Genomic DNA, 24268 nt, shown 5'->3' with positions numbered 1-24268 from the left:
TAATATAAAATATGTAAAAGATATGCACTCTGTAAATACTCGTAATAAAAATGATTTTAATCTGCCGGCTTATAAAACTGAAGCAGACAAATGTAATCTGTTTATAAAGGTCTCAAATCCTATAATGAACTACCGAATGATATTAAATCATGTCATTCCAATAAATTTAAACAAAAATTGTACAATTATTGCAGAACACTACCAATTTAGTGCTGGACAGGCGGGCTTCCATAGCATCGATAGAAGTGCAGCGAAACTAACTGCTATGTAGCGCCAAGACTTCCAAGCTCTTGTACGCATACAAAAAAGGTTGCCGAAGCACATACTGAAACGCATCACTCGATTAACTCAGTGCATCGCCGTGCAGATGTTGCCTTCGCGCTTTACTAACATGCGTAAAATGCCTACATATTACACAAACACAACACTTTGTTCGCATGATCTGGAAGTCTCCCATCCATAGTACTCCAAGGTAGAACATAGATGTAACTATTCTAGATTGCATAGTCCAGAAGACAATTATAAACATGTAAAATAGATTTAAGTTAGGCTTAGGAAAGCCGTAATAAATAAATACATTATACATTATACAAAAAACATTAATGACACACTCATATCACAGCAGGTACAGTAAAACACATCATATCACAAATATCATGTCACATCACATTACATCAATAAACAAACCATCAGCCTAAAATGACGCCAAGTCACATCAGATAAAATTTTATCAAGTCAAGCTATATCAATTAAAATCAGATCAAATCACGTGCAGTAAAATCAGATCATACATATTACATATACTAAATTATATATATGCAAAATAAGATGTGTGTCAAGTGAAGTGAACGCGAAAATTTTGCTCGGCAAAAAAGCCCAAATAAAAGTGGTAAACACGCGAGGAAAAAAATTCCATCGGTGCAACGTAAGTTGGTATAGGCTGTATCTTTGTATACAGCCCGGTAAAAGACCAAACCTGCGCTGGTAAGCGAATCGATTTATATTTTAAAAATCTTATATTTTCCTATATAACACAAAGAAAAGAGCGCGAAACTGTGACCCACATAATCAGCTGTGTGTGGTGGGTTTAGCGAGCCTTCTCTTCTCTTTGTATCCAATCCTTCGCCCCACAAGCGAGACGAAGATATATGCGTAGAAGCTTGCATCAAAATCGATGCAAGCTTTTGACTTCGCAAAGCTTCTCACCACAAGTGAGCTTTTCAAATAAGCTCTTTTAAATTAAACAAAGCCTCTAGCTATAGGGTAAATGAGGCATATATAACATACCATAATATGATAAACACCTAATATTACCTAAAAATTAAAGTAAATTAATAAAATAAAATAAAATAAAGTAAAATCAACTAAAATTCGGTAAAATAAAGCGGAAAAAAAACAAAATTTACCATAAAATAATACTTAAAAAAAAATAAAAAAAAATAAGTAAATAAATAAAGAAACAAATAACCAAAAATATAACTAAATAAATTAAAATCATAAATATAATGGAAAATACGTACAAATATAACATAATAATAATATAACTGAAAAGAATAAGAAGAAGGGCAATATGAGAACACCACCAATTGTCCCTGTTGAAATAAACGAAGACAGCAGTATGAACCCATTCGCCAGGAGGTCAAGACTTGCGCAGTCGCCTCCACGTTCCGCTCCACCCATTAGTGCTTCTTCGCAGAGACTGAGCGAATCAGAGCCAGTGGCGGAGGGCGGATCAGACGACGAAAATGCTTTCCAGTGCCTCGGAAAGCTCATTAAGGAGATGAAGGAGTTTGTAGGAAGTGGAAAACGCACCATTAACCAAAACCTTCGGGATTTGGTCAAGGCTATTGCGATCTCCTACGAGCAAGCCACGGATGCGCTCAAGAAGACGAGTAATTCTTGCAGGGAAGTGAAGCAGTCACAGACTACCCCATCTCTGGCACAAAGCGTGCAACAGAAGTCTACAAAACGTGGCCGTGAGTGCGCATCCGGGGGTACGCCATCGCCGCAGGTGCGACCAAAGAAGAAGAAGAACGCGCAAAAGACCTCAGAAGTCGTGAACGCACCAACGAAGGAAGTAACAGAGTCAGTGAAAGAAGCAGAAAAAGGAGGAGCTTGGGCGACGGTTAAAAAGCAAAAGCGCCCGAAGCAGAAACCAGCCCGCCCCGACGCAATCCTGATCAAAAGCTCAGGTGATTACTCATACGCGGATATCCTTAAAGCGGTTAAAAATGAAGAGTCACTGAGAGAAATGAACACAATGGTTCGTAAGATCCGCAAGACTGCTAAAGGAGAACTCCTCTTCCAACTCAGTAGGCAATCGGACAATGACACTGCAAAACTTGAAGCAGCTGTAGGACAAGCTCTCTCAGGGAAAGCCGATGTCAAGTCCCTCAAGGAGGAGTCTCTGTGCGAAATACGCGATATAGACGAAGTAACGACGGTTGAAGAGGTCTGCCAGGCTCTGAACACACAGCTTGCAGGTTTCAATGCTAAGCCGTCTTGTGTGCGATCCTTGCGCAAAGCGTACGGCGGTACGCAGACTGCGACTATGTCTTTACCCACCGAGTTAGTTCGGGAACTTACGAGAAGTGGTAAAGTCCGAATCGGATGGGTCATATGTCGAGTCCGAGCAAAAGTTCAGCCGAAACGATGCTTTAACTGTCTCGAGTTCGGACACATAGCAAGAAACTGCGGCACCGAATCCAATCTCAAAGGCGTTTGCTTTAAGTGCGGGGGCCAAGGGCACGCGGCGAAATCATGCACTAACGCGCTTAAGTGCTTATTGTGCGCTAGAAGAGGGCTCAGCTGCACAGACCATCACACTGGTGGCTATAAGTGCCCAGTATATAAAGAAGCGGTCCAGAAACAAAGACCTTTATGAGATTATTGCAACTTAATCTTAACCATTGTGAAGCAGCCCAGGACCTTCTGGCACAAACAGTTTTGGAGTTGAAGATTGACTTAGCACTTCTTAGTGAGCCATACAGAGCGAAGACTGCGAATTGGATACAAGACGAATTGAGCAAGACTGCTATTTGGTCCTGCAGACATAATCCCTTATATGCGGAATTAATACTTAAGGAACGAGGATTCGTATGCGGTAAGATTGATGGCATTTACGTTTACAGTTGCTATATACCACCTAGTACGCCGCTGGACGCGTTCGAAGAAATCGTCGGGAAAATAGCCATGGATGCGACGCTGCGGGAGCGTTTCGTCATCGCGGGAGACTTTAATGCATGGGCTATAGAGTGGGGCTCACAGAGAACATCTCCCAAAGGGAGGGCTCTGCTCGAAGCATTTGCATGCCTTGATGTAGCGCTCCTTAACGTGGGTGGGCAAAACACCTTCTTAAGAAATGGGTTCGGCTCCGTAATCGACATAACGTTTGTCAGCGCCAATCTCTACAGGTTGGCTGAGTGGAAAATCAGTGATTGCTATACCCAAAGCGATCACTCAGCGATTGTGGTGGACATCAACCTCGAGGGGGGAGGGCGGCCCACTATACAGCCACCCCTAAAAAACAGAGGTTGGAATATCAATACTTTCGACCCCGACATATTCAAACTAATGTTGACAACAGTCGAACATAGAGGAAGTGCTAACGACATGGCGAATAAATTAATGGCGGATATTAGAGCAGCATGCGATGCGTCAATGGCTAGAAAGACCAAGCGCAAACAACATTGTTCCACATTTTGGTGGAACGAGCGCATACACTCCCTAAGGAGAGAGTGTATTCAGGCTAGGAGGCGCTATCAACGAGCCAGAGGGAGACCGGAATTTCTAGAGTGCAGAGCTACCTACAAAAGAGCGCTACTCGCACTTAAGAGAGCAATAAAAGATAGTAAGCGCGAATGCTTTCTCAAGCTTTGCGATGACGTCGAGAATGACCCTTGGGGCACAGCTTATAAATTGGTTTTTAAGAAATTGAAACACAAAGGAGAGGCGATGCCAACATGCCCCTCTTTTCTCAGAAACGTGGTAGATACTTTATTTCCCACGCAAAGGGAGCTAGTGTCTCCCACATCAGGCGCCGTACTATACTCATTTGACGAGGTTACCGTCGTCGAGGTCCTTCAAGCGGTGAATAGACTGCAAGACCGCAAGTCTCCTGGCCCAGACGGGGTACCAAACAGAGCACTCAAACTAGCTCTCACTTATAACACGCCAACATTTGCGGAACTATTTAATGCATGCTTGGCTGAGGGGACATTTCCTACAATATGGAAACGACAAAAGCTGGTCCTGCTGCCAAAGTTTGGTAAAAATACGGCGGAACCATCTAGCTACAGGCCCATTTACCTGCTCGACTCCGCCGGTAAGGTTCTTGAGCGAGTCCTCTATAATCGACTCGAAAAAGAAATTGAAGATGTGGGTGGTATTTCCGATAACCAGTTTGGGTTTAGGAAAGGAAGATCCACCATCCAAGCTGTGAACATGGCGAAGGAAGTGGCCCAAGAAGCCATAAGTGGCACCCGATGGCTCGAAGGCTCTAAGGAATATTGCCTCATCGTTACTTTAGATGTAAAAAATGCCTTCAACACTGCCAATTGGGCAAAAATTCTAGACACGCTGGAGCAGATAGGCATATCCCTTTACCTGCGTAGGATCATACGCAGCTACTTTGAAGGTAGAGTGCTGGAATATGAAACGGCTGCTGGAGTAGAAAAGCTTCACGTCACAGGCGGTGTTCCTCAAGGCTCCGTGCTCGATCCACTGCTTTGGAATATTATGTACGACGGAGTATTTCGACTCAAGGTACCCAATGGGGTGAAAATTATCGGCTTCGCGGACGATATCGCATTGGTAATCACCGCCAAGCACCTAGGCGAAATATGCGCCAAATCTAATACAAGCATAGCGATGGTTCAATCGTGGCTTACGAAAAATGGACTGCAGCTGGCGGAACAAAAAACAGAGGCTGTACTCATATCAAGTAGGAAAAGGGTGGAGCAGGTCACTATAAGAATCGGCCGCCATGACATCGACACGCTGCCTGCAATAAAATACTTGGGGGTTGTGATAGACAGGAGGTTGTCATTCAAATCCCACTTAGAGTATGCCAATGGAAAGGTAGCAAAAACCGTAGCAGCATTATCTAGGATAATGATAAATGCAAGAGGACCAAAGCAACGACGGCGTCAACTTCTGGCTGGCGTTGTAAAAAGCCAAATACTTTACGGGGCTCCTGTTTGGCATCAGGCCACGGAGTATAAATCATACTTCCGCGGGGTAAAGTCGACTTACCGCCTGTGTGCACTACGCGTCTGTAGCGCCTTTAAAACTGTCTCTGACGACGCAGCACTAATCATCGCAGGAATGTGTCCTATAGACATATTAGCAAAAGAAGCAGCGACGATTTATCGGGATCAAAGCTCAAGTAACGGAGCACGAGAGCGAAGCGTGCAGAACTGGCAGCTCAGGTGGAATGCCTCAACAAATGGTCGTTGGACACACCGATGTATCCCAGATATTAATATATGGATATCTAGAAAGCACGGCGAGGTGGATTTCTACCTCACACAGTTTCTGAGTGGTCACGGATGCTTTAAGGAATATTTGCACCGATTCAATCACGAGCCTAACAACATATGCGAACACTGCGGCGGCGATACAGTAGAAGATGTTTACCATGTATTTTTCGAGTGTCCTAGGTTCTATAGCTCGAGATGCAAACTGTGCAGAATATTTGGAGGGGATTACACTCCTGAAACAATTGTTGGATGCATGCTACAAAGCAAGGTAAAATGGTCAGCGGCGTGCGATGTAATAGCGGAAATAATGAAGTGTCTACGAAGTCTTGAAAGGCTACGGCGCAGCAGCGAACATTGAACAGTCGAGTTGTGTGGGTGGATAACAAATTGCTAAGGTGGAGGGGATCGAGCTGAGCACGTATTGAATGCAAGGCCTCCGTACAATTAGCGGCGTGAGAATGATAACATAAGAAAATACCGTTGTCGTATATATACCGAATGTCGACACACATGTATATACACGATATATTACTTACGTATCAGGATGTTCGTTTACTAATAAAAGCGTTCAAATGTTAGTTAAAATTAGTAGATATAATTAGTAATCATTTTATAGCAAAGGTATTTGTGATTACAGAGTTATGAATTAATATATGATATTTTATATGAAACCGCACTGCTCGTACTCGTATGACCGCTCTTCGGAGATATTCGTTTACTAGTGACGCCGGTAGAGTCGTGTTGTCAGTGTTGAACTTGTAGGGATGCATTTTAATAGGCGTGACAGCTCGGCTATTCCTGACCTGAATCGTCCTCGATTTCGTCGTCGGATTCAAGTTCAGGGCTATTGCTACACCAAGGTTTTATCTTATCGGAGGAGTAAACGGAGCAAAATTTCTTGTTTGTTATTTGGTAACCTGGGATGTCTTCCAATAAATAGTGATCATTTCCCAGGGCTTTTCGAACTATGTATGGCCCACGGTATTTAGGCTCAAGCTTTCTTGATTCACCCGTCGAAGGTGGTTCATTCTCTATTACAACTAGGTCTTCTTCGGTGTATATTTTTGGCTTTTTATGTCGTTGATCGAAACGTTTCTTCCATTTCTCACGTTCGTTGACAATGTTGACTTCGGCTTGATTGCGTTTTTCTAAAGCAGTCAACTTTGATGGCTCTTCGTCGATATCACTATGTATGGCGGCAAGTAATTCGTTAGATACGACGTCTCGAAGTTTAAAATCGAAGACAAGTTCGTTTGGACTAAAACCTGTCGTAGCATTTTTACGCGAATTAACTGACCATTGGAGATCTCTCAATTGCAGATCCCAGTCTTTCGGATTTTCGGTGGTAGTTCGCAGAAATGTTAGAATACATTGGTTCGCGCGCTCAACCTGACCATTTGCACGAGGTGTGCGAACAGCAGTTTTTGTGTGTTTAATGTTATTTTCATTGCAAAAATCTTCAAAGGCTTTCGAAGTAAAAGATGTTCCTCTATCGGTTACGATGTGCGATGGAAGACCAAAATACGATGACATTTCGTTAAGGGACTTAAGAACGTGCAATATTTTAGTATCGCGAGCGGGCTTTACAACAAGAAATTTTCTAAATGCATCAGAAATAGCAATTACGTAGCTATTTCCTCGCTTGCTGCGAATAAAGGGACCTAGGTGATCTATATGAATACGATAGAACGGAATTGGCTTAATAGCGTCGATATAGAGGCTGCCTTCGCTTTTGTCAGTACGTTGTCTTTGATAGCAGCATTTTATACAAGCAGCTATATAGCTCTTTACGTACCTTCTCATATTTGGAAACCAGTACGTCTGTTGAATGCGTTCGAGCGTTTTTTCAAGAGCGGGATGACCTGTCTGATCATGGCATAATTGAACAATGCGCCAGCGTACACCTTTGGGTACAACAAATTTTGCACCACCAGGTTGTTTTCTATACAAACGGTTGTTACGGAGTTGATATTCTGATTTTAGTGCTTGTGTTTGCGATGACTTTACTGTACCATTTAAATTATTTATGTGTTGTCGTAGTTTTTCGTCCTGCATTTGCATCGTAAGGAGCCAATCATTCGTGTCGATATTTACGTTCAATACGAATCCAGCTGGCTCAACCTCCCTAGCAGGTTGGTCAGGCATTCGGCTCAATGCATCAACATGTTGTAACCTACTACCTTGACGATGTACGCATTCAAAATCGTACTCGAGTAATTTTAGCCACCAGCGTGCTATTTTGGACTTAAGTTCTTTATTCTGCTTTACTTGCGCGATTGCAGAGCAGTCTGTTACAAGACGAAAGGGTTTTCCTAGTAGGTATATGCGAAAACGTTGTAGTGTTTCCACAACAGCGAGAACTTCGAGCTCGTAGCTGTGGTATCGAGTTTCGGTATCGGTGCAATGACGACTATAATAAAATACGGGCCGCAATTCACCCCCATCGGTTGATTGTAGAAGTAGACCTGCTAACCCAACACTACTTGCGTCGGTATGTACTTCATGTTGGGCATTGTAGTCATATAACACAAGGATTGGTTCATTCGTTAGTAGGGAAATTAATGTTTCGAAAGCATGCTGTTGCTCAGAACCCCAAGTAAATTTTTCCTGATTATTTTTAGTTAGTAAAATGCAGAGTGGTTTCGATAAAATTGAATAGTCCTTTACGAATTTTCGAAAGAAACCCGTGAGACCTAAAAATCTTCTTACCTCCGTTACATTGGTAGGCCGTTGAAAATTCTTTATGGCGTTGACCTTATGTAGTCCCGGTGTAATGCCGTTCTCGTTAATGCCGTGTCCAAGGTACTCAATCTCTGTTGCCAGGAACTTACACTTATCAGGGCGTAGTGTAAGTCCTGCTTCTTTTAAAAGTTTTAGGAACCGCTCTAAACGTAGCAGTCCTTCACATATAGTTTTACTTGGTATTACGATGTCGTCTAAATAAATTACAACTTCGCCCGAATTCATTTTAGCCGCGATTTTATTCATTATAGACTGGAAAGTCGCCGGCGCGTTTACGAGACCGAAAGGCATACGGTTAAACTCGAAGTGTCCATCTGACGTTACGAACGCGGTATATTGTTTTGACGGCTCATCGATTTCTATCTGATGATAGCCCATACGGAGGTCGAGAGTACTAAAATACCGGTTACCCGCGAGTTGCGCAAACTGTTCCTCCATGTTCGGCATGGGGAATGGTTGTTTCACTGTGTTTTTGTTAAGGCAACGGTAATCTATGCAGAGTCTATGCTCTTTGTTCTTTTTCTCCACTAAAACAACTGGAGACGAAAACGAAGATTCGCTCGGACGAATTATATTATTTTCTAACAACTCCGAAATTATTTGCGATATTATCGGACGTTTAGCAAACGGAACTCGATATGGTTTTAACTGAATCGGCGTATCATTCTTTAGAACAATTTTCATTTTTGAAACCCCGCATTTTCCAATATTTTCGATATTACTTGCAAACACTCCTCTGTACTCGTTTAGTACGTTTTCGAGTTGTTGATTCTCTTTTTCATTTAACCCGTGTGGACTAGTTATGTTACGAACTTGCTCGATACGACATTCATCGTTTTCAATTATTAAACGCGTACTCGAACCGCACAGTACATCCTTCCCGAGGAGAACGTTTTCCGAAATTAGCTCGTCACTAATAACCACTAGATTTGCTTCAAATGCGTGATCATCAATCTTTAACAACACATTCATTACGCAAGTGGAAATGTATTCTCCACCACCAAAACCTCGTAGCACTGTTATTACGTTTTTGAGTGTTCCTATACGGTTAGCAAATGTTTTTCGTACTAGCGTACGGGTACTACCTGGGTCGACGAAACCATTTGTGGCATGACCATTTACGCTTATATTCTTCACGATATCGTCGTTATTTTTTTTAACATTTTTATAAACAACCGGAGCTTCTATTGTGTTTACGATATCTTTCTTTTGGACCGGACACTGTTCACTTCTATGTGTCGTGCGTTGACACTTTGAACACCTTTGTTTTTTCTGTGGCTCTGTACAATTAATAGCTAAGTGACCGAATTTAGCACAATTATAGCACTTTAGATTATTTGTTGCACGCGGGATTTGTTTATTGTTAGACGAATTAACGCATTCTTTCACAACTACTGGTTGCGATTTTGTTGTGGAATAACTTATTTTTGGTTTATATGCACTTTGTTGTACGTCGTTATAAACATTGTAACTCATTATGTCCTTCAACAAATCTTGACACCGCGTATATTCGTTCGATATTTTGCGTTTAAGATCGTTATCGTTTACACCATTTATAATGTGTCGCGCAATACTAGATTCTGTTAACCCACCTTTATTTCCGAGTGCTAACATTTTATAAAAGTATTCAACCGGCGATTCGTTTTGGTGACGTTTTGTTCGCGAGAGTTTTATATGCGAATCCGCTTCATTAATCGTACACGGAAAATCTGTTAAGAATTTGTTTACAAACTGTGGCCAATTTACAAACGCGCACTGTAGTGAATCGATCCATAATTTTGCGGCACCACGCATTTTTTGTTGCACAGCAAAAATTATGGCACTTTCTTGCCAATTATAGGCATTTTTCAGCATTTCAACACGTTTAACGAATTGTATTGAATTTAAAGATGTTTCGCTTGTTGGGTTATAATCAGGTAATAGCTCAACAATATCTTTGATCTTATAAGAAGAATATTCGGAATACAATGGGATTGGAACACTATTTGCATGAAAAACATTGCTTCCAATTGGAATTTGTTGAAAAGGTGCAGTTGGTATCTCTGCCCTCTGCCACTGCGGCATGAAATTGCCACTTACATACGTTGTTGTTGTTGTTGGTTGCATATTTGTATTACACGTATACACGGGTGTAACGGGTGATGACGATATTGTCGGCTCGAAATTTTGCGTACGCGAATTCACTCGCGCATTTACATTTGTTGTTGTTTGTTTATTTACTAGGCGCTCAATAGTTTTCTCGAGCGCAGATATACGTTCTACCATAGTGACTTCGTCCGCTTCACTTTCATATTCGCTAAGATTATTTTCTTCATTTATATTTAAACGTTGCAGGAGTTGGTTTTTCGTGCCAGAAGTTGGCAAACCAGCGTCCTTGCATTTTTTTCGCAATTCTTTTAAAGTGATATTTATTTTCGACATTTTGTTTTGATTGCTTTATTCGATGTTATTTGTATACACGACAACACAAATGTACGAGCGATTAGTAATGACACGCGTGCGAGTACGAGATAGATATAGACACGGTTTTTGAAACGTTAGCGAATGCGTATAATGAAACACAAACCAACCATAAAACGAAAATACAAAGAGATGCGACAATTGATGTCTCACATCAATGTCTCACAAAATGTGTGGTTATGTTTCGTGTTAAAACGTTTGACACTGAAACTTTCTATTTCACGCGTTTTCACAATTAAACCCGTTTGGTTATTTAGTTTTGATAACGCTTGTTGCAGTTATACATTTCATTAATATTTTAAATTAATAACTTCACAAATTTTCGCACTGTTCGTAGGCGTAGTTCAATCTTACTTCTGAACTGTCGTATATATACCGAATGTCGACACACATGTATATACACGATATATTACTTACGTATCAGGATGTTCGTTTACTAATAAAAGCGTTCAAATGTTAGTTAAAATTAGTAGATATAATTAGTAATCATTTTATAGCAAAGGTATTTGTGATTACAGAGTTATGAATTAATATATGATATTTTATATGAAACCGCACTGCTCGTACTCGTATGACCGCTCTTCGGAGATATTCGTTTACTAGTGACGCCGGTAGAGTCGTGTTGTCAGTGTTGAACTTGTAGGGATGCATTTTAATAGGCGTGACACCGTAATATATGTAGGTAAATGTAATAGCAAACCAGGCGACGGATTGGAGACAAGGCCTCTTCAACCGTTCGAATACTGCCCCAGGTGAAGGAATAAAGCACGGATTGGAGACACCGCCTCTTCAACCGTGCGACCAAAAGCAGTCAACATACACGCAACAACAAACCTACGGAGACAAGGCCTCTCCAACCGTAGAAACAACGAATATGAGGGTAAACGTCACACATGCAATCAGAGTTTATACTCGGATTGGAGAGAAGACCTCTCCAACCGGTGGAAGTACGAGGAAAGCCCCGTTACGTATTGTGGAAAAAAAAACAAAATTCAAAAAAAAAAAAAAAAAAAAAATTTCTATTTATACATATATAATTTATTTACACATATATACATATGTAAAAAACAAAACCCTACAATACAAGTAGTCGAACGCACAAGCATGCCACAAGCACTATATGCACAGTGGTTAAGGTAGGCTTGCAAATATTCGTAGAAGTGGTATGCGTCAAGCACATTCAGGTAGTAAGCAGGGCGTGTCAGTCCCAGCGTTAACCATACCGCGGCACTATCTAAGTACAGCAACGTGGCCCCGACAGACGTAGAGCTTAGTGCTCAACCTACCTCCCGACGGAATACTTGACGGTAGTACCGGGGGGTAAATGGTACTCAGACGGTAGGAGGTTTAGTGCGGTTAAAGTCCCACACTGACTATGAGGCTTTCGATGCTTCCTCCTCGTAAAACAAAAAAAAAAAAAAAAAAAAAATATATGCAAAATAAAAATAAAGTCACACGCAATAGATCAGTTCCAATCATCCATTTAGGTCACCTGAGATGCAATTAAATAAGATCATATCACCCCACCGCGCCGTGGTGTGATGGTAGCGTGCTTCGCCCACCACACCGTATGCCCTGGGTTCACACCCCGGGCAAAGCGACATCAAAATTTTAGAAATAAGGTTTTTCAATTAGAAGGAAATTTTTCTAAGCGGGGTCGCCCCTCGGCAGTGTCTGGCAAGCGCCCCTAGTGTATTTCTGCCATGAAAAGCTCTAAGTGAAAACGTATCTACTTTGCAGATGCCGTTCGGAGTCGGCATAAAACATGTAGGTCCCGTCCGGCCAATTTGTAGGGAAAATCAAGAGGAGCACGACGCAATTTGGAAGAGAAGCTCGCCCATAGATCTCTTCGCAGGTTATCGCGCCTTACATTTATTTTTTTATATCACCCCAAATCACATGGCACCAAATCAAGTGTCATAAATTAAAGTGATATCAAATCAGATCAAATCAGATGATATAAATTCAAATCACTTCGAGTCAAAACAAGTCAAATCGGACGAAAATTAGTCAATTGACATTATAAACGTGATATTGAATAAAATGATACTAAATGAAATTCCCACCGTGGTGTGATGGTAGCGTGCTCCGTCTACCACACCGTATGCCCTGGGTTCGCACCCCGGGCAAAGCAACATCAAAATTTTAGAAATAATGTTTTTTAATTAGAAGAAATTTTTTCTAAGCGGGGTCGCCCCTCGGCAGTGTTTGGCAAGCGCTCCTCATGGAACTTGGGGATGGGGAGGGAGGGATGGCCTGAAGGTTCAATGTGGCCATATAAATCGTTCCCGAGATGGTCGGGCCAGCACCTTAATGGTGCTGTGTTACCGGAGCGTATCGGATCTGTATCCGACAAAGGACCATCACATCGATAACACTCCCCAAAGCCTTCGGGGAGTAACCTAATCGCTACAACAACAACAACAACAACATTCCAGGGGTTGTGTAGCGCAACCCTTTCAGGTTGCCAGCGCAATATATTGCTTCTCCAAACCCAATTGTCAACCTCACCCATCCGTGGTGAATCCTGTTTCATTAACAGCCGAGGCTCTGGCGACCCCGAACTCTTCATGGATCTAGGGGGTGGGAGGGCGGTATGGCCAAGAAGGTCGCATGTGGTCATAACAAATCATTCCCGAGATGGTCGGGCTTGGTACCGGATCTGCATCCGGCAAAGGACCTTCAACATCTATAACACTTCCCAAGGCCTTCGAGGAGTGTCGTTATCGCTACAACAACAACAACATACTAAATGAAATCACATCAAATCGAACCAAGTCAAGTCATATCAAAGCAAGACATATTATATAATGATATCATCTGGAGCCAGTTAAAATAAAAAAGAAAATAAAACCAAATCACATCAAGACTTAATCATATCGTATCAAACTAAATCAGATCAAGCAAAGTTATATCAAATGAATTGTAATCGAATGGCTTCAAATCAAAACAAATCACACCGTAACACATAAAAATCAACCACATCATATCCCCTAAAAATTCATATCAAGAGAATTCGAATGAAATCAAATAGCATCACATTAAGTCATATCAAATGATATCTATTCAAAAAAGTTCAAATCAAAACAAGCCACATGAGGCGAAAATCAGTCACGTGACTGCATATCACATCATATTAAATGAAATCAGATCAGCTGAAGACTCATGTATCACGTCGAATAAAATCAAATCATGTCGCAGTAAATCATAGCATATCATATAATGCTATCAATTAAAACCAGTTAAAATACAAGCAAATATAAAAATCGAATTGCATGAAATTATCGTATACCGTATTATATTAGGTCAAATCAGACCTAGCTAAGTCACAATGAGTTTTAATCAAATGGCGTCCAATTAAAACAAAACACATCATACCACATAAAAAAGAATAAGACCATCTATCTTAAGAATCCACATCAACAGAATTTAAATGAAATTTAAAAGCAACACATGAAGTGAAATCAAATGATATCTATTCAAATTAGTTCAAATCAAGACAAGTCATATCAGACGAAAATTAGTGAAGTTACATCATATCACATCATAATAAATGAAATCAGATCAACTGAAGTCTTTTCAAATCAAAGAAAACAAAATCATATTAGAGTAAGTCACAGCATATCATATAATAATATTAATTAAAATCAGTTTAAATAAAAGGAAATATAAATATCATAACGCATCCAACCAAATCAAGTCTATATCATATGGTATTAAATCAAATCAATTGAAACACCCACTGGACATCTACATTTCCAACACATTAACTTCAAGCAGAGTGTGTCCAACCATTAAGCACTCATCATACCAAATTACAAAGAATAACGCGATGAATCACAACTAGAAACTAAAACATAAAGAATGCGCGTTAAAAGCGATGCGCATGTGTTTCACAAAATTTTACAAGATAACAAAAAACATCGGTAAAAAATTCAAAACAAACGACAAAAGCCAAAAGTTACAAGCCCGAAGACAAATTTTTGTAGCTATATCACACACACACATACACAACTGATTCAACTGTGCAATTGTATTATAGTAAAGCCTACGCTAAGATTACAAAAATTGCGATAACCAAAATAACGGGAACAAGTGTCCTACTTCAAAAGATATTTACAAATACATATATTCCACCTGTTCGCACCAACGTGCATTTACCATTACCGTTTCCTATATTGTTTCAGTGCTATATCTTATCATTAGCCGTATGTAGCTGGCTTATCTTATCAGTATATCTAAGCTTTGGTAAGAGTGAACGCAATTTTTGTTCGATTTGTTTTGTTGGCTTTTTTTCGGCGACATACTAGTATTGGATTGCTGTGAATTCGAGGTATGTTTATACAAAACGGCTGCATCAGATTTTCTTTAGAGAATTTTGAAAGAACGACAACGACATACGAACAGTGAATTTTGACCAGATACGGGTTTAAATTTTACTGATTTACTTACGAAAAGCAAAAAAATAATTTTAAACTGAAATAACGACAAGAATTAGTTTCTTGAACTATTGTAAAGGAAAAACAATTTGTGGAAGATATCGACTAACTCAAAGGTGATTTTTTTGGTTGCATCTGAAGTTTTGCAAAATAAAACATTAAACATTTTTATTTTTTCAATAATTTCTTTGGAAATTTAGAAAAACGAAAAATGCACTTTAACAAAAAAGTTTGAAGCTAGCATTGTTCACGTTTTATCTAAATTTATAACGCAAACATTACAACAGCGCAAATAAATTTTATAAGATAATGCACAGAATGGCATAATACTTCAAAAGCAAATCAAATTTGTGTGTGAAAGAAACAAAAAAATATATAATAACAATTATAAATTAACAAAATACTAAATATCTAATATTGCGTGGGATGGAAAGCACTTGTGTAGAATACTTGTGTTGTATTGCTACAGATCTATGTTTAAATAAAAGATCAATTTTTTTTCTGTTGCCGTATTCCAACTTTTGATTTGGTTGCGCGGCGAAGCCTCATACCCTAGAAATAACCCTCAATCTGCTAACCTCAATGTCCAACCGAGCTCTGATCTCTAGACTCCAATCGAGCTCTGATTTCTAGACTTGAACTCTCACAATAGTTTTATAGCTTGTGCGTGAGTATTACTATGACGAGTTTAAAACTCAGCTTTTATTTTTTCATAGAAATTGGCGGGATTTGCAGCCAAATGCGGATAAGGAGGAGAGAGGGAGGAGAAACACTACCCACCATATCACGGCGAGATTGAGCTACAAGACTTGAATTTTATATTATGAAACGGGCCCCTGAGCTCATCATTTCAAATCCGTTAAAATCAAAGCAAGTCAAATCAAAAGAAATTAAATCAAGTGACATCATATCACACCTTGTAAAATCATACATAGCTTGATGACCTAAAATTTTTAATGATTATGCGACCCAAATTATGTTAAATGGCTCACAGTAACCTTATTTTAGATACGCGACTCATGTGCAACTTATTCACTGATATGTGGATCTCTTCATCTCATTCGATTAATTGAGGAAAGTAGATGTCGCTTGTGTCGAATTCAGTACTGTAAGCTCATGTGTCCGTGAAAATTTATTATATCAGTTTATGACTACGTAAAATTAAAAAAAGATTGCTCACTCAAAATAAATAAAACCCTTTTGATGACCTCACGCGCACATTAATGTACAAAGGCACCTGTTGTTGCAACACCAAAATAGTTAATCATCAATGGCAATGAGAGCTGATTACGATATGTATTTGCTAAACAAACATAGATAACGTCAATTATAAATATTGTATAAAATATGCTAAGAATTGTTAAAGTTTCTATGATGAAGTGAAATTGAGCAAGCGAATTGAACATTAACATGAAATTCGTGTAAAAGCAAAGTCTATGAAAGTGCAAAGTGAGTGCAAAATATTCATCAAAAAAAATTGGGCAAACCACAAGAGTGTCGTATTTATGTATAATTTGAAGATTTGGGTTGTTTGCATTGTTTACAATATCAAATTTGATTAAAGCATAGCACATAGGCGAAATGTGAGCTGTCTAAATCGAAAAATTTAGCACTGAATTTTCTTCGTTTTCAGACACAAACATACTTATATCATATCTTTTTGGAGTTGAACAAATCGGAATTTTTAAATTCCTTAAAACAATTTGCTAACTATAGTTATCTAAGAATTAGTCATCATTTATTTATTGCTGCTATTTTATCTACAAAAAAATAATTGGTTTAACTATCACAAAAGATAATTATTGTGACGTTTACAAGGGTGGTTACATAAGTTTCGAAATCCTTCAATGCAACTACTGAAGGTGGAAAAATAAGATTGCAACAAGGCGTATTCCGTACAAGGTTATCCCATCAGCTGGTTTCTTCTCTTCTAAGGCCCGATTTTTCAGTAGTTGGTTAAGCTAAGCTTAAACTAAGTTTACTTAAACTCTAGTCAAATTTAAACTACAGATCAGTTTTTCAGTCACAGTTTAAGGCCACCTTTGCGGTAAGCTTTTTTGTACGGCAATATTGTTTTTTTTTATTATCTAGATAATTTACATATATGGAAACAGTCGGACTTTGTTTACTCAACAAACCTGGAAAAAATATTTCTCCAGCCTTAGAAAAATATGTATCTAGTTCTGGAGTTGATACCCAACATCATTCTCAAGTTTTTCTTAAACCTGATAGCTCTCAAATTGATATCCAACGTCATTGTCAAATTATTCAACAAACTTTGAGAGACTTTGAGAAATGTACAATTCTCAAATGAGTATCCAACACATTTCTCCAATTGATATCCTACATTGGATATCGAGTTGAGGTGGAGTTGAAAAAAAAAATCATCATCATCACCACCTCGGTGCCACCAAATCCAGCAGCTGTTTACTGTGAGAAATAAACACCTGTTTGCTAGCAGTAACGAAGCATACCATATTAAAACAAAATATTATACATTTTTTATTTTATTTTCGTGAAAATACTGTAGTATTGGTATCTTACATTTGAGTCCAATTAGAGAACCATGATACAAAAAAGAAGGTAGTTCCACTTAAAATTTTTTGACGTATTTGGTGATTTTTGAAGTTTCATAATGTTTTTTTTTTGCCAGAAGCGTTGCCGTGCCGTTACTGTTTAAGGCGAAATTGTGGTTTTTCGAGATGAAAATTTCCTTTAGGGTTAAAACGCAATGATCATCTGAGACAATAATAATATGCTTTAGCACGATTTACATATGTGCATGCATATCGATTGAGAATACAGTAAAACATGCAATTTTATTGAAAAATAGTGGATAATGTCTCATACATTGGTTAATGACTCATATCTTTATGGCAGCTTTACCCCTAGACAGAAAAAAATACACGAAAAATCCTGTTGTTCTAGCATGGCCCTATTATCATGCCCCTATAGTGGATATTTCTCAAGGCATGTTGAAAAAAGTGTACCTCCAAAGTCTGCACATCTATGTCAAAGCTAAGGGGCTGCCCCAAGGTGGCCCCTGGTACAACGGGCAAAAACACTCTCATAACTGGCTAACCTGCAGATCTACGGGGTAATGCTCTCCCTAAAAAATGGTTTAACAATTCCCTCCTAAAGCGTAACGCTGGAATTATACAAAAAATAAAAAATGAGGACTTGTAGCCAATTTATCAAGAAATTGCGGTGTCGCTTTATAAGGGCCTCCTTTGAGCAAGCAATTGACAAACGTGTATGTTTTGCCAAAATGTTCTGAGCAAACGTACGGACACTTAAGAAGGCTATATTCCCTTTCTTTGCATACTTCGATCCATGTTTCTTCCACCAAAACAATTTTCGGGAGCTCGAAAAACCTATTAAAAACCTTCTTTTCTAGGCTGATATTTCGTATTAAAATATGTATTTCCAAGGCATGGGGCTCATTTTTTTTTTTTATTTAAAATAACTGAAAGTAATTTAGTCGTATTCGTTAATATGAATTCCACCAAAGTTAGAAAAATTCGTAACATTTTTCAATCTGGTAGCTTGTTTTTGGAGAAATTCTCATTGTCCCCGCAAAAGTCAAGTGGCTAACGTCACACTAAATGGAACTACCTCCATTTTTTGTATCATGTTACAGAACCACACTTGAGTACAAGTTGGGAACTTTTTCCAACTTAAGGAAGAGCATTTCTTGCTTTATCAAATATTCAATTTTTTGGTGAGAACGCTATGATTTTCAAGTTGTTTCGAAACAACTTTTGAGATTTTAGAAATATGCTCGTTATCAACATGTACTCAAATGGTACTCAAGCCAAATGCTTTGGGGTATACTCAACGCCATTGCAAACGAACGTAAATAACTGTTAGTTTAGCTACAGTTCAACCCTGCGAGATCGGCCGCTTAGCTCAGCTTAAACTTCAGCTAAAGAAGAATGAAAAACTGCAGAGTAAGTTTAAGCGTAGTTTAGCTGACAAACTGAGTTGAACTTGTACTGAAAACCCGGGCCTTATCTATTGATATTTTCCATGCAACGCATTGGAGCAGTCAGTTAGTCGAAATTAATAGCAATTTTCCTTTGATTTGACATTCTGCTGTTCGGCGAATTTGGTTGAATTCGCTTTGCCATCACCTTGTATAAATACGCTTTGTATTATTTTTTTAGACGCATCTACGTGTGGATTACATGTATTTGTATTAAAAAGTTTTGGCTACCGCCCTGCAATAATCCAATAATGATTATAACGAATCTTACGGCAAAAGTTTGAATATGTTTTGAAAATTTATTTAGGTTACTTTTAGCTAAACCAACGCAGTCCCATTTCATAGGCGGCCACCGTTGTCTTATGGTAGCGTGCTGCGCCTACAACACCGAACGCCCCGGGCAAAGCAGCATCAAAATTTTAGAAACAAGTTTTTCAATTAGAAGAAAACTTTTCTAAGCGTCGCCCCTCGGCAGTGTTTGGCAAGCACTCCGAGTGTATTTCTGCCATGAAAAGCTCTCAGTGAAAACTCATCTGCCTTGCAGATGCCGTTCGGAGTCGGCTAAGACAAGTAGGTCCCGTCCCGCCAATTTGTAGGAAAAATTAAAAAGGAGCACGACATAAATTGGAAGAGAAGCTCGGCCTAAATTATCTTCGGATGTTATAGCGCCTTACATTTTTGATGCTTCTCAATTGATATGCCGGCAAGCAGCATTGTGAGGTCCCCTCTCTCCTCATCTCCACGCATTAGTTTATTGTGTGTTCTTGATGACACTGAAGTTAGCTAAGAAAGCGATGTATTATCAAATGTGAATTTGTTAACGAGTATCTAGAGCACTGCGCCAAAAACTGAAGCCCATAGTCAACGAACTGGTTAGATCTTATCAGAAAATGTGGTAAGTCTACGACCGACCAGATCTTTACGATGCGCCAGATTCAGGAGAAGACTCACGATAAGGGAATCGATACTCATGACAACTGCTTCTATGGATTAGATAAAGGACAAGCAAAGTGGGTCTTGTAATAAATGAGGACAAGATAAGTACTTTTTGTCGTACCAGAAAGAATCGGCGAATTCGCCCTGTGAAGAATTTCATCTATTTGGAAACCGGCATTACCATTTTTTTATTTTTATTACCTGCAAAAACAGTGTCAGCTTAGAAATCAAACGGAGAATAACTCTTGCCAACAAGTGCTACTTTGGACTGAGTAGTCAATTGAAAAGTAAAGTACTCTCTACAAGTTGCTCTTCATACCTGTATGGCTCGGTATCATAGGCGGTGTCGAGAAAAGATGAGATAGCTTTTGGAGTGTTCGAAATAAAAGTTCTTCGGAAGATGTATGGTCCTGTTCGTGATGCCGTCGGCGAGTATCGAATGAGGTATAATAACGAGCTATATGAGCTTTAACCAGATATGACGATAAAGCAGCGAATATAAACACAAACGCTGGCTAGGTCATGTTATGCGAATGGACGAAGACGCTGCGGCCAAGAAAGTATTTAAGTCGACACCGTAGTTTGGAATCAGAGGAAGAGGGAACCTCCACTGAGTTGGCAGAGGAAGGTGGAGGAAGACTTAACTCCTTTTGTGCTCCCAATTGGCGTCAGTTATCGCGAAACATGGATAGCTGACGTGGCTTGTTACGAAACGACAAACATCGCTTATGCGGTTAAGCGCCAATTGATGATGATGATGAATTTGTTAACGCACCGCTGGTTTAGACGAATGGTGACGTGTAAATCATATAAAAATTAATCGAATGAAATAGTTCGAAACAGAGCTTACCATATCACCTTAAGTCGCTTTTAGATTTTTACGGTAAACGTATCGAAACTTTTCAATAACACTAAAGTTACTTCAATTGAAAACCCGGAACAGATTCTCAATTCGAGCTCAAGAAATGTTCTCTACTGGAACCTGACTGACAAAATCAGACGAAATCAAATTAAAAAAACTCATATTAGATGAAATACTTTCGCGGATATTACTTTGACACCATTAAATATTGAAAATATTGTCAAAGATTATGTAGTAATTCAAGCTCCAATGTAATATGTGAAGAAATTCGCGAATTTGTTCATCTACACGGCGCATTCGTAATTCATTTTGGCAACAGTAGCCCAGTAATCCCTTATTTCGGAACTGCGATAGTTTTCCTGACCACACTGGAAAACCTGCACTGAAACAAATAAAACCAAACCTAATTTACTTGATTGTCTAAAACTCCTTAGAAGAAATTATATCACATCATGTCAAAACAAATCACATCAACTGATTGGAAATAAAGTCACATTAAGTTAAACATTGCAGTAAATCACAGAATCAAACGGAAATAACTCCACTCGAGGGCTTAAAGAAAAATCAAATCAAATGCAATCATATCACATTAAGAGAAATTATATCACATCATGTCAAAACAAGTCATATCAGCAGATTGGAAATAAAGTCACATCATATGAAACGTCGCATTAAATCACAGAATCAAACGAAGCTGGAATCTAATACTTCAATAATAATCAGATCTATTAAAACACATTTAGTGTTAAAAAACATGTCTTTGTTAATTCTTCATTACGAATTTGTATTTAAAAAAAATACGTATATTCCAAAGACTTTTCGCACCTACTATGAATTTAATATAACCAAAGCTCTCTCTTTTTATTTACAGTTACTCAAAACCGCCTCTGGTAACAAACTTACTAACATCACAAAAAACAAAACCGCCTAAAAATGGGTTTAGGGCGTGAGGAGAACGAGTTAGAAAAACAAATTGGCTGCATTAAGTACACACTCTTTTGCATCAGCATAGTGTCGTGGATGTTTTCGACCGGCCTATTCGGCGTAACCGTTTGGCTGCGCGCCGAACAAGGTTTCAGCAATTGGTTAAACATATTACAAGCACAATCATTTTACATAGGCGTATATATACTTATTGGTTCAAGTATAATAATGATGGCTGTTTCATTTTTGGGCTGTCTTAGCGCATTAATGGAGAATACACTCGCGCTGCTAGTCTTTTTGGGCACACAAATATTTGGTTTCGTTACTGGTATTGCGGGTGCAGCTTTATTACTTGCTTATAGCACAATGCATTCTAATCTACAGCCGCTCTTGTATACATCATTAACAAACTTCGTGAGCACTTCAGAATATTCCAGCTCAGCGTATGTACTTAATATGATACAGAGTAATATTGGTTGTTGTGGCGCTACAGGGCCATGGGATTATTGGAATATGCATCAACCATTGCCAAATTCATGTCGCGACACAGTTAGCGGAAATTGTTTCTTCAATGGTTGTGTCGACGAGTTGACTTGGTTCTTTCAGGCAAAGATAAATTGGATTGTGACAGTGGCTTTTGTATTGGCTATGTTGCATGTGGTTGCTGGCGTATTGAGTATAGTATTAGTGCAAGCTGTGAAGAAGGAGGAAGATGAAGCGCGTACTTATAGACATTGAGAAGTATGAGAACGGGAAGGTGGAAGAACGAAGAATGTTGGAGTCGAATATGGACGCTTTGCTATTTTGTGGATGGAAATTGTATTCTGTCTGGAAATCGACAATTTTAAATAATACATTTTTTCATAACAATTATACCGCCGAATGAACTTTTTACATGCATACATACCTATTTTTCATACATATTTCATTTTTACAGTTATCCATTACATTTCTTACTTTGTTGTAACGAAAAGTGACATTTAAAAATGTGCATACATCTAAGCGCACAAATAGTTTAAATAAAGATGAAAAATATAATAGTAATAATTTGGTGCAGCTGAGAAACGAATTAACCCCAATCATTATTATATCACCTTACACCAACAGAACACATCATATCGCAACATATAGCATTCATACGATACTTATATCCATACCAATATATCACACAACAACAGATCATAAGATATCAAACTCAACACTACTCTTACATCACATCACATATACAAATTACGCCATTCTGCTTCACATCACATCCTGAAAGAGCTTGCCAAATTGCATAACTGTTAATAAAACAACACAGCATCACAGTACAAGATTACACCAATTGTCGTTATAGTACCAGTGCCGCACCCCATCTAATAGGTGCGATCACTCTCAAATTGTCACCAATATCCTAACGCAGTCCAAGGAAACTTGCAGTTTCAATAGGGTTGAACCAAAGAGATATGGATGTTAGAAGCGTTGGTTTCACATTCCAATTGACAAGATGGTTGGTGTCATGATTCTGGATAAGAAAGAGTTTAACCTATTACAGTATCCTGGTGGAAGTTGTGCCACAGTGATGAGCGCCTTCCTGGGGAGACTATTTTCCTCAACTGCGAGTTTCGGGTGTTTGGGATAAAGAACGGGGTTCATAGGGCAGTTATCAGGATATGTCTGTGGCGACTTATCAGACTGGGTCTCTTTATGCTCATCAAGATCACACAGCTGATTTATTCATAGTGCTTACGGGGATGACTGCTTAAGTACCTGGGAGGCCCCCTCTTTAATGAGATTTATTCTGGGTGCCCTGGTATTCAATAGCAACTGTTTGTCCCCAGCGGGTTAGGGGATCAGAATATACCCGCGGTGGGTATGCCTGTCGAAAGAGGCGACTAAAATATCAGATTCAAGGGGCTGTGTAGCGCAACCCTTTCAGGTTGCCAGCGCAATGTATAGCTTCTCCAAACCCAATTGTCAACCTCAACCATCCCTGGCGAATCCTGTTTCACTAACATACGAGGCTCTGGCGACCCCAAGCTCCTCATGGAACTTGGGGGTGGGGAGGGAGGGATGGCCTGAAGGTTTATTGTGGCCATATAAATCGTTCCCGAGATGTTCGGGCTAGCACCTTAATGGTGCTGTGTTACCGGAACGTACAGGATCTGTATCCGGAAAAGGACCATCACATCGATAACACTACAACAACAACAACAGCAACTGTTTGTGCAGCATCTCAACAAATGTCACAACATGGCACATAAAATCAGATCCCAGCACATCATATCACATGGATATCACATGAAATCTCAGTACACAAAAGGAAACATGAACATCAATTCTTCTCCAATAAAACAAAATCGTACATACTCATATCAAGTCAAATAATGTCAAATAAAATAGATTACGCTAATAAAATCCAATCAACTTCAAACAAGTAAAATCATAACAAATTATA

The 24268-nt window shown here is 39.2% G+C and overlaps 2 protein-coding genes across 6 annotated transcripts in view; one reads left to right on the top strand and one right to left on the bottom strand.

The window, feature by feature from the left end:
- The window catches only part of MTPAP (mitochondrial poly(A) polymerase), a 40819-nt gene that overhangs the window by 5637 nt on the left and 10914 nt on the right, over positions 1 to 24268 (bottom strand). The window lies entirely within an intron of this gene.
- Tsp2A (tetraspanin 2A) lies at positions 853 to 22897 on the top strand. Of its 5 annotated transcripts, none has more exons than XM_067781309.1 (2): positions 853 to 984; positions 21776 to 22897. In XM_067781309.1, the coding sequence occupies exon 2, from the start codon at positions 21838 to 21840 to the stop codon at positions 22564 to 22566; it is 729 nt and encodes a 242-aa protein (XP_067637410.1). In that variant the 5' UTR covers positions 853 to 984; positions 21776 to 21837; the 3' UTR covers positions 22567 to 22897. The 5 variants fall into 5 exon arrangements, with proteins under 5 accessions (XP_067637410.1, XP_067637413.1, XP_067637411.1 ...); XM_067781312.1 differs by having other exon boundaries at positions 905 to 925; XM_067781310.1 differs by lacking the exon at positions 853 to 984 and adding an exon at positions 14938 to 15015.

The sequence above is a fragment of the Eurosta solidaginis genome, chromosome 4 (genome assembly GCF_040869045.1).
Source record: "Eurosta solidaginis isolate ZX-2024a chromosome 4, ASM4086904v1, whole genome shotgun sequence".
Taxonomy (NCBI): Eukaryota; Metazoa; Arthropoda; class Insecta; order Diptera; family Tephritidae; genus Eurosta; species Eurosta solidaginis.
The sequence above is the reverse complement of the archived record's forward strand: the minus strand, read 5'-3'. Positions and strand labels throughout refer to the sequence as shown.

Coding starts and splice junctions, on each gene's coding strand:
- Tsp2A (XM_067781309.1), top strand. CDS start 21,838: ATGGGTTTAGGGCGTGAGGAGAACGAGTTAGAAAAACAAATTGGCTGC.